The sequence below is a fragment of the Centropristis striata genome, chromosome 13, assembly GCF_030273125.1.
Source record: "Centropristis striata isolate RG_2023a ecotype Rhode Island chromosome 13, C.striata_1.0, whole genome shotgun sequence".
NCBI lineage: Eukaryota > Metazoa > Chordata > Actinopteri > Perciformes > Serranidae > Centropristis > Centropristis striata.
In genome coordinates, this window is record NC_081529.1 from 14,234,966 (window position 1) to 14,249,144 (window position 14,179).

Sequence of the window (14,179 nt, forward strand, 5' to 3'; positions counted from 1 at the left end):
AAGCAAGAAGAAAGTTGACAGTGAGTCTGTAATGCTACATTTCAATGATGAGGTGCTTCCTGGAGAAGTGATGGTGGGTTATGTGAGCTTTAATATAAGAGTTTATATTGCTCCTCTGATAAGATGCTATAAATGTCAGTGATATGGTCACACTGCCCATGTATGTACAGGGAAAAAAAGTATGCGGAAGATGTGGAGCAGAACATGCTTATATGGACACTGATGGACACATCCTTGTCAGGACACTGACAAGGATGTGGTTAAATGTTGTAACTGTGGTGGAAACCACACAGCAGCAGTGCACCGTTGGGTAGCAGGCAGTAGAGATTCAGCAATCAGAACAGAAAGCCACAGGAATATCAATGGACGGACTAGTACTATTTCTACCCTACATCATCAATTGTTCAGAACAAGCAAGTTGGGCGGCAACTGCTCTTTCCAAGATTTTGCTCAGGAAAGGAAGGTTGGAGAATGGACAGTAGTTGTTGTGATAGAAACTGGAAGGGAGCGTGCCAGATTCAAGGGAGGAGTTGATGATGTTGGCTATGATGCACAGGATGCAGTGGTGGAAGTATTCAGTATTCACATCCCTTACTTAAGTAAAAATACTAATACCACACTGTGAAATTACTCCACTACAAGTAAAAGTACAAAAGTATCAGCATCAAAATGTACTTAAAGTATCAAAAGTAAAAGTACTCTTTAAGCAGAGTGGACCCACTCAGATTGTTTTATATATTCTAAATATATTATTACATTATTTGTATTGATGCATTTATGTAAGTAGTGTTTTAATTTAGTAAAGACAGGGCTCTTTAAATACTTAATATCCTGTTGTAAGATTTAATTTAAAAAAAAAGTCTAATCACTTTAAATGTTTTTCATTTTAAATCTTGACCTAAAAAGTACAGCTGTCAGCTGAATGTAGTGGAGTAAAAAGTACAATATTTGCCTCAAATTTAGTGAAGTAGAAGTAAAAACCTCAAACCTCAAAATTGTACTTAATTACAGTACTTGAGTAAATGTACTTAGTTACTTTCCAACACTGCTATGATAGGAAAACATGCCTTAACCAGGGCAGTGGGCATGGGGTCTAGGGCACAAATTGAAGCCTTGGCCTTGCACCATTTTTTGTGTGTTATCCTACAAACGCCCACAACACCTACGATCACAGCATCTATGCTATGCTATGACATTTTCAGTAAAGGTAAGGTAAATATCGATACAGCATAGTATTGCGATATTTTGTGTGGCAATATTATATTGATTCATGGCCGCCAAGTATCGATATTTAGCATTCCAACGACTGTTGTGCCGTCACTATTTTCAACGATTTTGTTTTTTTAAAGTTAGACGCTTTTTTATGTTTCATTCAACAACAAAAAATTCAGAGCAGTGAAACTTAAAGTTGTGGAAAGTTTGAGAAAATGCTGCAGTTGTCGTCCATACATGTTTGATATCAGTTCAGTTCAGTTTGACTGAATACTTTGTTGGTCAGTCTGTGGGTTTGACTCTCATTGTGGAGAAATAAAAAGACTGAAGTGAGATGAATAGACTGAGAATTTTCTCGTATTTGACAAAACAATTCTTGATTGAATTTAATTTTGTGGACAAAAAATACAGTTAAACAGTTAAATTGCAATATACAGTATTGCAATATTCATCATATCGCAAAATGCTTAAAAAAAGAAAATATTGTATCGTTGGGCCTCTGGGGATTCACACCTCTAATTTTCGGATGTATCAACAAACATGCCATGCGTCCACCAATCATGTGATATTCCTTCTTCAGCGCATGCCTGTTCTGTTGCTACACAATCAATTAAAAGCTGAGGTTCTATGACTGATTATCAAACCGTTCTTTCATTTGTGCAGGGAGCACTGATGGCGTCACAAGTGGAGCTCCTCCTCAGAGTTCTGCAGGACTTGGGAAATGAGGAGTTCAAGCACTTCCAGTGGCTCCTGAAGCAGGCTGACATTGTAGAAGGCTTCCCGGCTATTCCAAAGAGCCGGCTGGAGGAGGCCAACAGGCATGACACTGTGGATCAGATAGTGCAAATCTACAGCCTTCCTGGTGCTCTGCAGATCACAGTGGAAGTTCTGAAGAAGATCAACAGGAATGATTTAGTGGAGCATTTTTCTGAAAGTGTTTCTGCATTCAACGGTAAGTCTGATACAGTTTTGGAATGAAATGAAGTATATCAAATCTTTTACACCTTCAATTTACATTGGAGAACATTAATTGGCACTTTGGTTCAGTTCCTGGATTTCCATCCTTTTTATCCTCTCTCTCTTTATATCTCTGCTTGTCTCCTTCAGAGGATGCCACTGATGTTGGAGAAACTCCAGAGAACATTCAACAGGCACAGGCAGCTCCTCACCCTCCCAAGCCTGGTGCTCAGGCTGAAGGTGAAGCTATTAAATTTTACTGTTAGAGCACTAATGATTTCATGCATTGTTACCTCTAACAAAAGCAGAAGCAGCATCGTGCCTGTAACTAGAGAGGCATTTTTAGCCCCTGGATTGGATACATACATTCTGTACCAAAATCATGGTCATGTTATAGTCACAAGCATATTGTCATCTGCTCATATCCAGTAAAGACACGACAGGCCTGTCATGTTTTTACAGAGTCAACAACATTTTCCCTAATGAAAGCTGAAAAGCCATTACTTTAACAAGTAAGCCCAGCAATAGTAAAAACTCTGGCCCGTAAAACATCAGCATAATTCACTCAGGTCTAGAATCTCCAGTCTGCATCCACACTGGGGGTGTTATGAGTAGTCCATATGTATGCCCTCTCACTCTAATTTGTTTGTCTTTGGACTGATGAATCTAAGTGGTGAACTTAAACTTTAAGACATCTCGAACTTCTGCTAAATTGTTTTTAGATTCATAATATTAAGAGCTGGCATGGATGGTGCAGAGACAAATCATGGAGAACATTATTTTTAATTGGCCAATGTTTTAATAAGCTACGGTTTTGCTAGCTAGTCAAAACTGCTGGTTAGCTTACCAGAGACTGTCGGTAGTGACATAGAAGTCATGTAACCGTGGTGTAGTTAGCTAAAGCATAAGGTTAGCTTTTTACTTCTGTCAGCTGCATTAATGCTTCAAACATAATAAAAGTGGTGTTCATTTGTGAAGATTATCCTGCTGGGCAAAACGCGTAAGCATCAGAAACATGTGTTTGCCGCAGAGCTTATTTTCTGCAAGGCTCTAAAATCCAATGCATAACTCCCATAGCCAAATTCTCAATAGACCCCATGGTAATGCTACTTCTGGTTGGTCTACAAAAATGCTTAATTTAATTTATTTTTTAAACAGTGTCTAACAATACTAGTGTAACAGATCAGTGATATGTTATTGGGATTCAAATGTTTTTTCTAGTTTCATTTTCAGCTGCTAGCTAGAAAAGGGGTGCCCATTCAAACATGTCTCCTACAAAATTATGTATATAATTAGGGCCTCGGGGCAATCGCACCGAGCACTGGTCCCATACAGCAATAGCTTTGCCCCGAGCACTACTGTTATACTGTGGATTTTTTCTTATTCCTCTTCCGGACGCTTTTCGCTTTTCTTCCGGACGATTGCTTTGATCTGATTGCCTTTGATCTTTGATGTGATTACAGTTACAGATACACACACACACACACACACACACACATGTGCGTAAGCACGCACACTCTTCACACATGCATACACATGCTTCAAACACACGCACGCACGCGCACTATGAGGGGTATTTTATGCCAGCACACTATACTTAAATGCCTAAAACACGTCGCCTGTGCCAGCATAAAGTCTGATTAATAGGCGTGCTTACAGACACGCGTATTGCGAGTACACCAGATGACATGGGTGACGGGTGAAAAGTGCCACGAGCGAACGTAGTGGACGCCTGTGTGTGTGTAACGCGTGTACGTTAACAGTGTGTTACTCTGTGTAACAGTTCAGCTGTTACACAGAGTCTCAGCTTCATATGGTATTGTTTATAAGAAAGCACAACTTACAGATGAACTCCAAGCCCCCACAGAGCTGTCAGGATATTTCTATTATTTTCAGGCCAGCTTTTATTTTCTTGTTAACGAAATCTCTCTCTCTCTCTCTCTCTCTCTCTAGGTTTGAATGATATCGAATTGATATTTAATGATAGCAAGGGTGGAAGGGATAATTAAAATAATTTCAGCTACTTAAAAATAGTAGGCTAATAGTAAAGTGCAACGCTCACAGCCAGTTCCCAGCTTCGCGCGCGGACACACAGTTCATTACGCACCAGCTGTAATTAGGTAGGTTTACCTGCCTGCAGAAGCCGTAATCGCTGTCACCCCTGAATATTAAGTAGCCATGCGGACCTATCTAATGAATATTCAGTAGCCATGTGGACAGCAGTCCGTTCACAATATGATTCCATCGGACCTTATATCTACACTGTTTAACCCAATTCGGCACTTATGCACAGTCCCATTATGTTTTACAGACATTCGTAGTTAACTAATGAGGTAAAACATTTTGTTTAAGCTGCATTTTGCTGACTTTCACTCCTAAAACAGGCTAATTAAGCCTCCGGTTTTGGCCGGAAAAACGTTAAGTTTATCTGGTACGTACGAGATAGTCTTTCTCTTCATCTATAAGTTGTGCTTTCTTATAAACAATACCATATGAAGCTGAGACTCTGTGTAACAGCTGAACTGTTATAGGCTTACACGCGTTACACACACACACAGGCGTCCACTAAGTTCGCTAGTGGCACTTTTCACCCGTCACCCATGTTATCTGGTGTACTCGCAATACGCGTGTCTGTACGCCTATGTAGAATTGTACTTAACAGTCACGCGGGTCTTCATGTCACGTATTTGAGGCGTAGTTCACCCGTCACGCAGCCGTCACGTAGGCGTATGTGCAACAACGCGTGTACAGCGTCTGCGTGACGCCTACGTGACGCCTGTCTGTCCATTGAAAGTGAATGGAATTTACACGCGCACGTTAGACGTTTGATGTCATCGCATAGGCGCTGTACACGCGTTTTAGTATAGTGTGCTGGCATAAAATGCCCCTCATACGCGCACGCACGCATGCACGCACACACACACACACACACACAGTAACTTTATGTGATTTTAATTACACACACACACACACACACACACACACACACCGGCAGTAGCCCCTGTGGCCCTTTCAAAATTTCCCCAGAGGAAATTTTCTAGTTATAAAATAAAATACATTTGTAAGTAAAAAGTGCACCTACAGGTAACATCACGCCACACTTTAAAATGCATAAAACGGAAACATTTCACTGAATCTATAAGTAATGTTTACTGGCAACTTCATTTGTTTTAAACAACTACAAAATCCACCAGTGGCCATTAAAACATGATAGAGGTTGTTATGGTTATGTTTGCACTTGCTCAGGGTTCATGGAAAACTGCCATTTTGGTTCAATATTGAGAAAGTTAGCTAATTAGTTAATTTCAACTGACTTGAAGCACAGATCAGGATATAATGAAATGGTCAGTAGCCAAAGCATAACCTTTCCCAAATCAAAACCAGGTATTTTGGTGACCAAAAAAACATAATCCAGGTGATGTACAGCCCTGCTACACTGAAGAATGTGACTTTATTCTGTACAGATTTGCTGGTGCTGAGGCCAACGCCTCCAAGATCCATCACATCATACCAATGCATGCTCCAGTCAAACCTCCAGAACAAGTTCATGTGCATACCAGAGGGGTCATCAAAGATGAAGGACAAGAAACTTCTGGATGATATATACACGGAGCTCTTCATCATAGATGGGTATGATGTAGATGTCAACATGCAGCATGAGGTCAGGCACATTGAGATGGTATCAAGAAAACCGGAAGAAATGGCGAGATCTATTCAGCATAACAACATTTTCAAACACCCCTCTGGAGAAAACACACCAGTAAGAACAGTCCTGACCAGCGGGATTGCAGGAATCGGCAAAACATTCCTTGTTTACAAATTTATCCTGGACTGGGCTGAAGGAAGAGCCAATCAAGATGTGCATCTCACGTTCCCCTTCAACTTCCGCCAGCTGAATTTACTGAAGGGCAGAAAGTTTCGTTTTGCTGAGCTCATTCACAAATGCATCAAGGAAACCAAAGATATAGAAGAGGAGGCTCTTAATTACATCTTCACAAAACTACAGGCTTCAGGAAACACTAACTATGACAAGAGTAAATTCAAACTTCTGTTTGTGCTTGATGGGCTGGACGAAAGCCGCCTTCAGCTCGACTTCAGTGACGAGGAAGAACATTCTATTGATGAACCACTGCTGGTGAATGATCTGCTGGCACACCTCATCCAGGGGAAACTACTCCCTTCTGCTCGCCTCTGGATAACCACACGACCCGCAGCAGCCAATCAGATCCCCCCTGAGTGTGTTGACATAGTAACAGAGGTCAGAGGGTTCACTGACCCACAGAAGGAAGAGTACTTCAGGAAGAGATTCAGAGATGAGGAGCAGGCCGGCAGAATCATCTCCCACATCAGGAAATCACAAACCCTCCACGTCATGTGCCGCATCCCGGTCTTCTGCTGGATCACCGCTTCAGTTCTGAAGCAAATCGCAGGAGAAGATGAGAGAAAAGAAATTCCTCAAACTCTGACTGAGATGTATACAAAATTCCTTGTGTTTCAGATAAAGCAGACTGCCCTGAAGTATGACACAAATTGGAACACCAAGATCATCAAGTCACTTGCAAAGCTGGCTTTTCACCAGTTACAGAGCGGTAATCTGATCTTCTATGAGACAGACTTGAACAATAGTGGCATTCATCTTAATGAAGCATCAGTGTACTCCGGTGTGTTCACACAGATCTTTAAGGAAGACGATGGGCTGAACGAAAACAAGATGTTTTGCTTCGTGCATCTGAGCATTCATGAGTTTTTAGCAGCTGTTTTCGTGGTCCTGTCACTTTTAAATGACAAGAAGGATGTGCTGGGTAAACCGCAAACACTTTTCCAACATTTAAAGATGTTTTTCAGAAAAGCATCTGGGACTGAGATCTGTATGAAAGCTGTGGACAAAGCCCTACAGAGTAAAAATGGCCACCTCGACTTGTTCCTCCGCTTCCTCTTGGGCCTTTCTTTAAAGTCAAACTGCGATCTCTTACAAGGCCTCCTGAAGCAAACAGATAGCAGCACAGAGACCAACCAGAAGCTGGTGAAGTATATCAAAAAGATGATCAGGGAGAATCCCTCCCCAGAGAGGTGCATTAACCTCTTCCACTGTCTAGGTGAACTGAAGGACAGTTCTCTAGTGGATGAGGTCCAGTGTTACCTGAGAACAGGAAGCCTCTCCACAGCCAGTCTCTCTCCGGCTCAGTGGTCAGCCCTGGTCTTCATCTTACTGTCATCAGAAAAAGACCTGGATGTATTTGACCTGAAGAAATACTCCAAATCAGAGGCAGTTCTTATGAGAATGTTGCCATTGGTCAAAGCCTCTACAACTGCACTGTAAGTACTATTATATTTGTATGAATCTATGCATTCACAATATATTGAGGAATCTGTAAAAGGTACACAATAGGCATGTTTCCACTGAGTACTTTTTGAGTACTTTTTGGAAAGCAGCAGAGTGTTTTGGCTACGACCACTAGTTAGTACCCTCGGCCTCTGTTCCCATACAGGTAACGGCTAACCAACGGAGTTTGAATGTGACAACAGACCAACGTGGCAGGCAGTTTTGCCAACTTAGCAACTTTGTCGCTATATTTAGCGACTTTTCAGATCCCTCTAGCTATTTAAAAAAAAAAGACTAACGACAAATCTAGTGACTGTTTTTGGTGTTACTGGAGACTTTCGGAGACTCGTTCCTACTCTTCTTAACGAGTAGCAGGCGCCGTCCCAAAGCACTCACAAGCGGCCCAGTCCTCCCGCAGCCGTCTCTCCAAGCTGCAGTCAGAGCAGGAGATGTTAACTCCTCAGCATCCAGTTTGCACCAGTCTGCAAATGAATTACACATGCGCAAAACCGCCGCGTCTACCTTATCCAATCAGCATTGACTAGTCAGTAGCGGCTCAGTAGCGACTCAGAAAGGTGCTTTCTGAGTCGCTAAGCAGTGAAGTTGGGCGGATCTTGGGTGGATCCTCTCTCCCAAGCCACACCCATAGTGGCTCAATAGAGGGAAAAGTACCTAATGGAAACGTGCCTATTGTATGTGGTACCGGACTTATATACAAGTTTCAACCTAAGGTTCACTACAACTGCACTAAACCACACAAAATAACTACCTCAACAAGGAGTTCTGCCTTGGTAATGGTAATAACACAGCAAGATGTTGTTTTGTTCCAGTCCAACACATCCAACATATGTCAGCTCCTGCCCATTAGCTGGCTCTGAGTCTATGTTTTCCAAACTGGGAAGTTAGGGTTAGCCCTGCTGTCAATATGTTCGATATCAGTGATGTACATTCATTAGGTAATTATCAATTTCTCATGAGATGTCGACTTTCCACATTTTACATCTGGAGAGTACTTTTTATGATATAATATATGATCTTAAAAGAGAATAACTTTCTTATTCCAGACTAGACCAATGCGAGCTCTCACACCTATCTTGTGAAGCTCTGGCCTCGGTACTCAGCTTGCGCTCCTCCAGTCTGACAGAACTGGACATGAGTAACAACAGCCTGCAGGATTTAGGAATGAAGCTGCTCTGTCGTGGGCTGCAGAGTCCAAACTGTGGACTGGAAAATCTGAAGTAAGTATACCTGAACCCATTAAAAAGATGTGCAGAATTGTATCTGTTAAGAAAATGGTAAACTCTGCTTATATTTGTAAAGTGTATTAATAGAAGTGGCTAAACTGATTGCTCCCCATAGTAATCCAGTTTACACAAAAGAAAGCATACCTTTGACATTCGCAGTTTAGCCTCTGGAAAAAATCTCAAGAAACTCTTAAGGATGCTTTCTGTTATCTACACAGTATGCCCTGGGTTTGCATGTGTTTTATAAGATACCAGATTTAATACATATTTAATCAACTAATTGATGTACCCTTGCTCGTTGATGTTGCAATAAAGAGAAAACTCAAAAATCATGGTTAAAGTACAGAATGAATTAATGACACAGTGCCACCTGCAGGTTGTCAAGCTGTGACATCACAGAGGGAGGATGTGCTTCTTTGGCCTCTACCCTGAGCTCTGGCTGCTTCCATCAGACAGAGATGGACCGGATCCATGCTTACATAAATCTTTCAAATGCGAAGATGGAAGTTTTAGGGAACTCTCCAAACAACAGAAAGTTTCTGAATCTAGTCAAACAACCCCATGATCATAACCTAACAAATAATGTTGGACAATTCCTCAGACCCAGATCTGTGGAACCAACAGAAGCTCATTGTCACAATGTGGGGCAATATTGCAGTCTAAGAAAGCTGGAGCTGAGTAACAACAACCTACAGGACGCAGGTCTAAAGTGGGTCTGTGTTGGATTGGAGAATCCCCATTGCAGACTGGAAACCCTCAGGTAAGTTCACTAGGACTGGGCTATATGGCCCTAAAAGAATCAGGATATTTCAGGATACTGTTGCAATAACGATATTCTTGACAATATGACAAAATACTGAAAAATATCTAGAAAACATATATTTAAAAAAAATATTTTCGGGTCTAAATAAATAATAATTTTACAACAAAATAAAAATCAACCATGAATCTAAATCGTAGTTTAAAGTCCAAATCTCAACAGTTTCCAAAAAAAGGTGCAAAATAATAATACTGCTACATTTTAAAGGCAAATATTGTATATTTTGCTCCACAAAATTAAGCTTCAGTAACTCTTCACAGCAAGACTTAACATAAAAAACATGATTCATTTTTTAAAATAAATTAAACTACATAAAAGTATAGAAAGCAGTTAAAATGAGCAGTTACCTTGATGACAGTACAATGCTGCTTAATGAGTAACGAGTACTTTAACTTTTGTTACTTTAAGTACACTTTGTTGCTGCTACTTTTGCAGTTTAACTTCAGTAAGTTTTGAATGCAATGATTTGACGTCACTATATCACAAAGTAGGATTGTTGCCATTATCGAGGTATGCATATAAAACGAACATGCATAGAAAAAATAGACCATTATTATTGTGAAAGATACGATATGGCAAACCCCTAGTCTCAACCCAGCCTAAAAGGTATTAGGTTGGAACACACTGATCTCAAATTTAAGAAATGTTACCATTAAATTTTCCTCAGTCTCAGATGGTGTAACCTGTCGAAGAGAGACTGTGAACATCTGGCCTCAGTTCTCAGATCTAAGTCCTCCAGTCTGAAAAAACTGGACCTAAGTAGCAACGACCTTCAGGATTCAGGAGTGAGTTTACTCTCTTATGGACTGGGAAGTCTAAATTGTGGACTGGAAACACTAAGGTCAGTAATCGTGGACCTGTGCTTTTACATATATACTTAATAATCACACCTTAATTCCAACATGCTAGCATGAAAGTGGTCCAAGGAGGATTTAGCATGTACTCTCAACAGGTTGTCAGGCTGTCAGGTCACAGGTGAAGGTTGTGCTTCTCTGGCCTCAGCTCTGAGCTCCAACCCCTCCCATCTGAGAGAGCTGGACCTGAGCTACAACCATCCAGGAGACTCAGGGGTGCAGCTGCTCTCTGCTCGCCTGGAGGATCCACAGTGGAGACTGGAGACTCTCTGGTAACAACAGTACATAAGCTGATAATCATTCTTACAGCAGAACCCCCAAAATAAAGTGGATTGGTTTCTGTCAAAAACAGGCAGAAGTGATCATAATGTCATCTCTTTTTCTGCTACAGTGTTGATCATTGCGGAGAGTTCAGGATCTTGCCTGGGCACAGGAAATGTAAGTACTTTTCCCACCTCTGCATTCCCTGATGAAGCTGAGTAAACCTCAGTGTCTGTTGGAGCTCATCATGGGGTGTGATGTACGGGTTAGCACTTCTGTGTGGAGTTTGCAATTTCTCCCTGTGTCACTACATACGACATTGCAGCTTCTATTAAATTGGAGACTCTAAATTGCTTGTAGAGTGTGAATACTACATCTATGAATTATTTTTATAATGCATATATTTGCCTTTGCTGTCCCTGATTGGCTAAACCGTGTAATGGATAATATTTTCTCCCTTATTCAGTGATCCATGGTCACTTGTACCACAGGAATATTTGTTATATCTGTTGTCAATGCATGGTGCCTGTCACTCCTGATTTCCTCATTACAGGTTTAAAATAAACTGTAGTTTTTTTTTAGTTTTTTTTTTTACGATTGACATTCAACTTTTATATAAATGGTTTCAATGTTTTAGTTTTTCTGAGTTAAACTGTAGTTTTAACAATGTAGAACTCGGTCTTTCTGGCAGAAAGCTATGAAGGTTATTTTCTTTGATATTGACATTCACAATCGGCATGTTAATGTCTTTACTGTGAACACGCTAGCATGCTAATGTTAGCATTTAACTCAAAGTGTCACTGTGCCCAAGTGCAGCCTTTTAGAGCTGCTATGGCCCCTTCAGCATATAAAGATATTCTGTAAGTTTTACACTGTATGTCTATGGACTTTCAGCAGAGAGACAGGAAGAGTCCCATAGACCCTCCAACCCTGCCTCTTCACAGAAATCAAACGTTTATGATTAAAGGGAAAATGCAATCCTGAAATAACTAGTCTCTGTGGATTATGTTGCTTCTGAGGTCCAAACTGTATCTCTTGTCCTCCTGGCAGATGCCTGTGAACTCACTCTAGACTTGAACACAGCACAAAAGAAGCTCCACTTGTCCAACGGTGGCAGACAGGTGACAAATGTAAGAAAGGAGCAGCCATATCCCAATCACCCTGAGAGGTTTGAATACAGGTACCAGGTTCTGTGTACAGAGGGTGTGACTGGGTGTTGTTACTGGGAAGTGGAGTGGAAAGGACCAACATATATTGGAGTGACGTACAGAGGAATCCACAGGAAAGGACGGGAGGACAACTCTCTGCTCGGGTGGAACGACAAGTCCTGGTGTTTAGACTGCAACAAAAACACTGCTTGGCACAACGGAAAGGCCACAGTCACGTCTCCAACATCCTCCCTCAGGTCCAACAGGGTAGCAGTGTATGTGGACTATCCTGCTGGTTCTCTGTCCTTCTACAGAGTGTCCTCTGACACACTGATCCACCTCTGCACCTTCAACACCACGTTCACTGAACCCCTCTATCCTGCATTGATGGTTCTCGGCACATATTCATTTGCATTATTGTGTTAATGGCAGGAGTTACATAGTATTCTATAGATGTCTAGGTAAAAGTCTCATTGAGGTTAAAATCTCTTTTCCAAGAGTGACCTAAGAAGGCAGCATAAACATTGTTCCAACATTAAACACAGCCAATTAAGGGAGAAAAATATACAGCAGCCACACACTACAAATTAGTGAGTATATACTATCCACTTTATATGCGAAACAAGACACAGTTATAATACGTAAAACAGCACAGTTTAAACTATTTAGTAAATTAATTTAGGCCCAATCACATTCACCAAGAGTGCTATTTTCTCAATCCTTTAAAATTGACTTAAATCCCCCATATTAATTAGCAGTTTGGAGTTTTAAAGATGAAGATGTCAGACCATCTTTATTCATTCACAACTGGACTACTGCAATTCTATGCAGGTGCTTCACCAGAAATCACTGCTGCCAGACTTATTTTTGCCAACCCGGGTATCATGCCAAATCGCTTTCTTCTTTTAATCAATCTCTCCCAATAGCCTATAAATAATTTTCATTTTATACCTAGTATCTTTATATGTTTTACATGCTGCACTTGCCAAATATTTTTAACTTTTGTCTGTTTTACTGTTTTCTGCCATGTTCATTTCTTTGATTTGTTCTGTTTGTTTTGTGAAAAGCTCTGTAGCATTATCTATGAGAAGTTAAATACATAAAGAAACACCCATATCTGTTACAGCGGCAGAAGACATATTCAGATCCATTACTTCAGTAAAATTACTAATACCACACTGTTTATTGTTTAATTAGTCCACTACAAGTGAAAGTCCTGCATTCAAAACTTACTGAAGTAAAAATACAAAAGTATTAGCATCAAAATGTACTTGAAGTATCAAAAGTAGAAGTACTCTTTAGAATGACCCCACTCAGATTGTTTTATTTATTCTAAATATATTATTACATTATTTGTATTGATGCATTTATGTAAGTAGTGTTTTAATTTAGTAAAGACAGGGCTCTTTAAATACTTAATATCCTGTTGTAAGATTTAATTAAAAAAAAAAGTCTAATCACTTTAAATGTTTTTCATTTTAAATCTTGACCTAAAAAGTACAGCTGTCAGCTGAATGTAGTGGAGTAAAAAGTACAATATTTGCCTTTGCATTTTTTTTCCTGTGTATGTTCGTTAATCTTAAATAGACCGTTATGTTTAAATGTTCTATAATACACTTTTGTACATTTGCGCAGGAGCTGAAGTTGAGGGCAGAACTGACTGGGGATTGTTTTGTTTATTGTATCTGTCAGGTATGTTTTGTTCATTTGAGATTTTGCCCTTTTTGTCACTATTAATGGGAGAGGAGCTGAAGTTGAGGGCAGGACTAACTGGGGATTGTTTTGTTTATTGTATCTGTCAGGTATGTTTTGTTCATTTGAGATTTTGCCCTTTTTGTCACTATTAATGGGAGAGGAGCTGAAGTTGAGGTCAGGACTAACTGGGGATTGTTTTGTTTATTGTATCTGTCAGGCTGTCAGAATAAACGGAGATCGCCTCCAACAGGAAATCTGGTCTGAGCGTCAATTTACACAACGCAGAGTGTTACAGATAGATGGATGGATGGATGGATGGATAGATAGATAGACTTTAAATACTTTTACTACTGATGATATTTTCTATAATATCAATTCAATGTCAATTAATGAAAAAAAAAAAAAAAAGAAAAAGTCCAGACTGCTGAGAAGTCAGTCTTTGGCTGAATTACACTGCCGCCATCTAGTGGCCGAATAAAAGAGGTGCAGATTTAAGGTTAGAGTGCCTTCACAAAGTCTATTGCTAAATTTTGCCCTAAACTCTGACTTATTTGATTGAAAGATATTACAAAAAGAAGGATATTAGAGCTTAGTCTTACGATGCTAAAAGACATGCGACAGAAAGTCTAGTTGTGACTCCTCAGTGTTAAAGTAAAGTAAGGACT

General features: G+C 40.2%; 1 protein-coding gene across 1 annotated transcript; it reads left to right on the forward strand.

The window, feature by feature from the left end:
• Positions 1 to 1,884: 1,884 nt before the first annotated feature.
• On the forward strand, positions 1,885 to 13,579 carry LOC131983110 (NACHT, LRR and PYD domains-containing protein 12-like). The gene is made up of 10 exons (XM_059347713.1): positions 1,885 to 2,164; positions 2,320 to 2,409; positions 5,634 to 7,485; positions 8,557 to 8,730; positions 9,113 to 9,174; positions 9,361 to 9,496; positions 10,224 to 10,397; positions 10,509 to 10,682; positions 10,802 to 10,848; positions 11,722 to 13,579. Exons 1-10 carry the CDS (start codon positions 1,885 to 1,887, stop codon positions 12,243 to 12,245), a joined length of 3,513 nt encoding a protein of 1,170 aa, XP_059203696.1. The 3' UTR covers positions 12,246 to 13,579.
• The last annotated feature ends 600 nt before the right edge of the window (positions 13,580 to 14,179 follow it).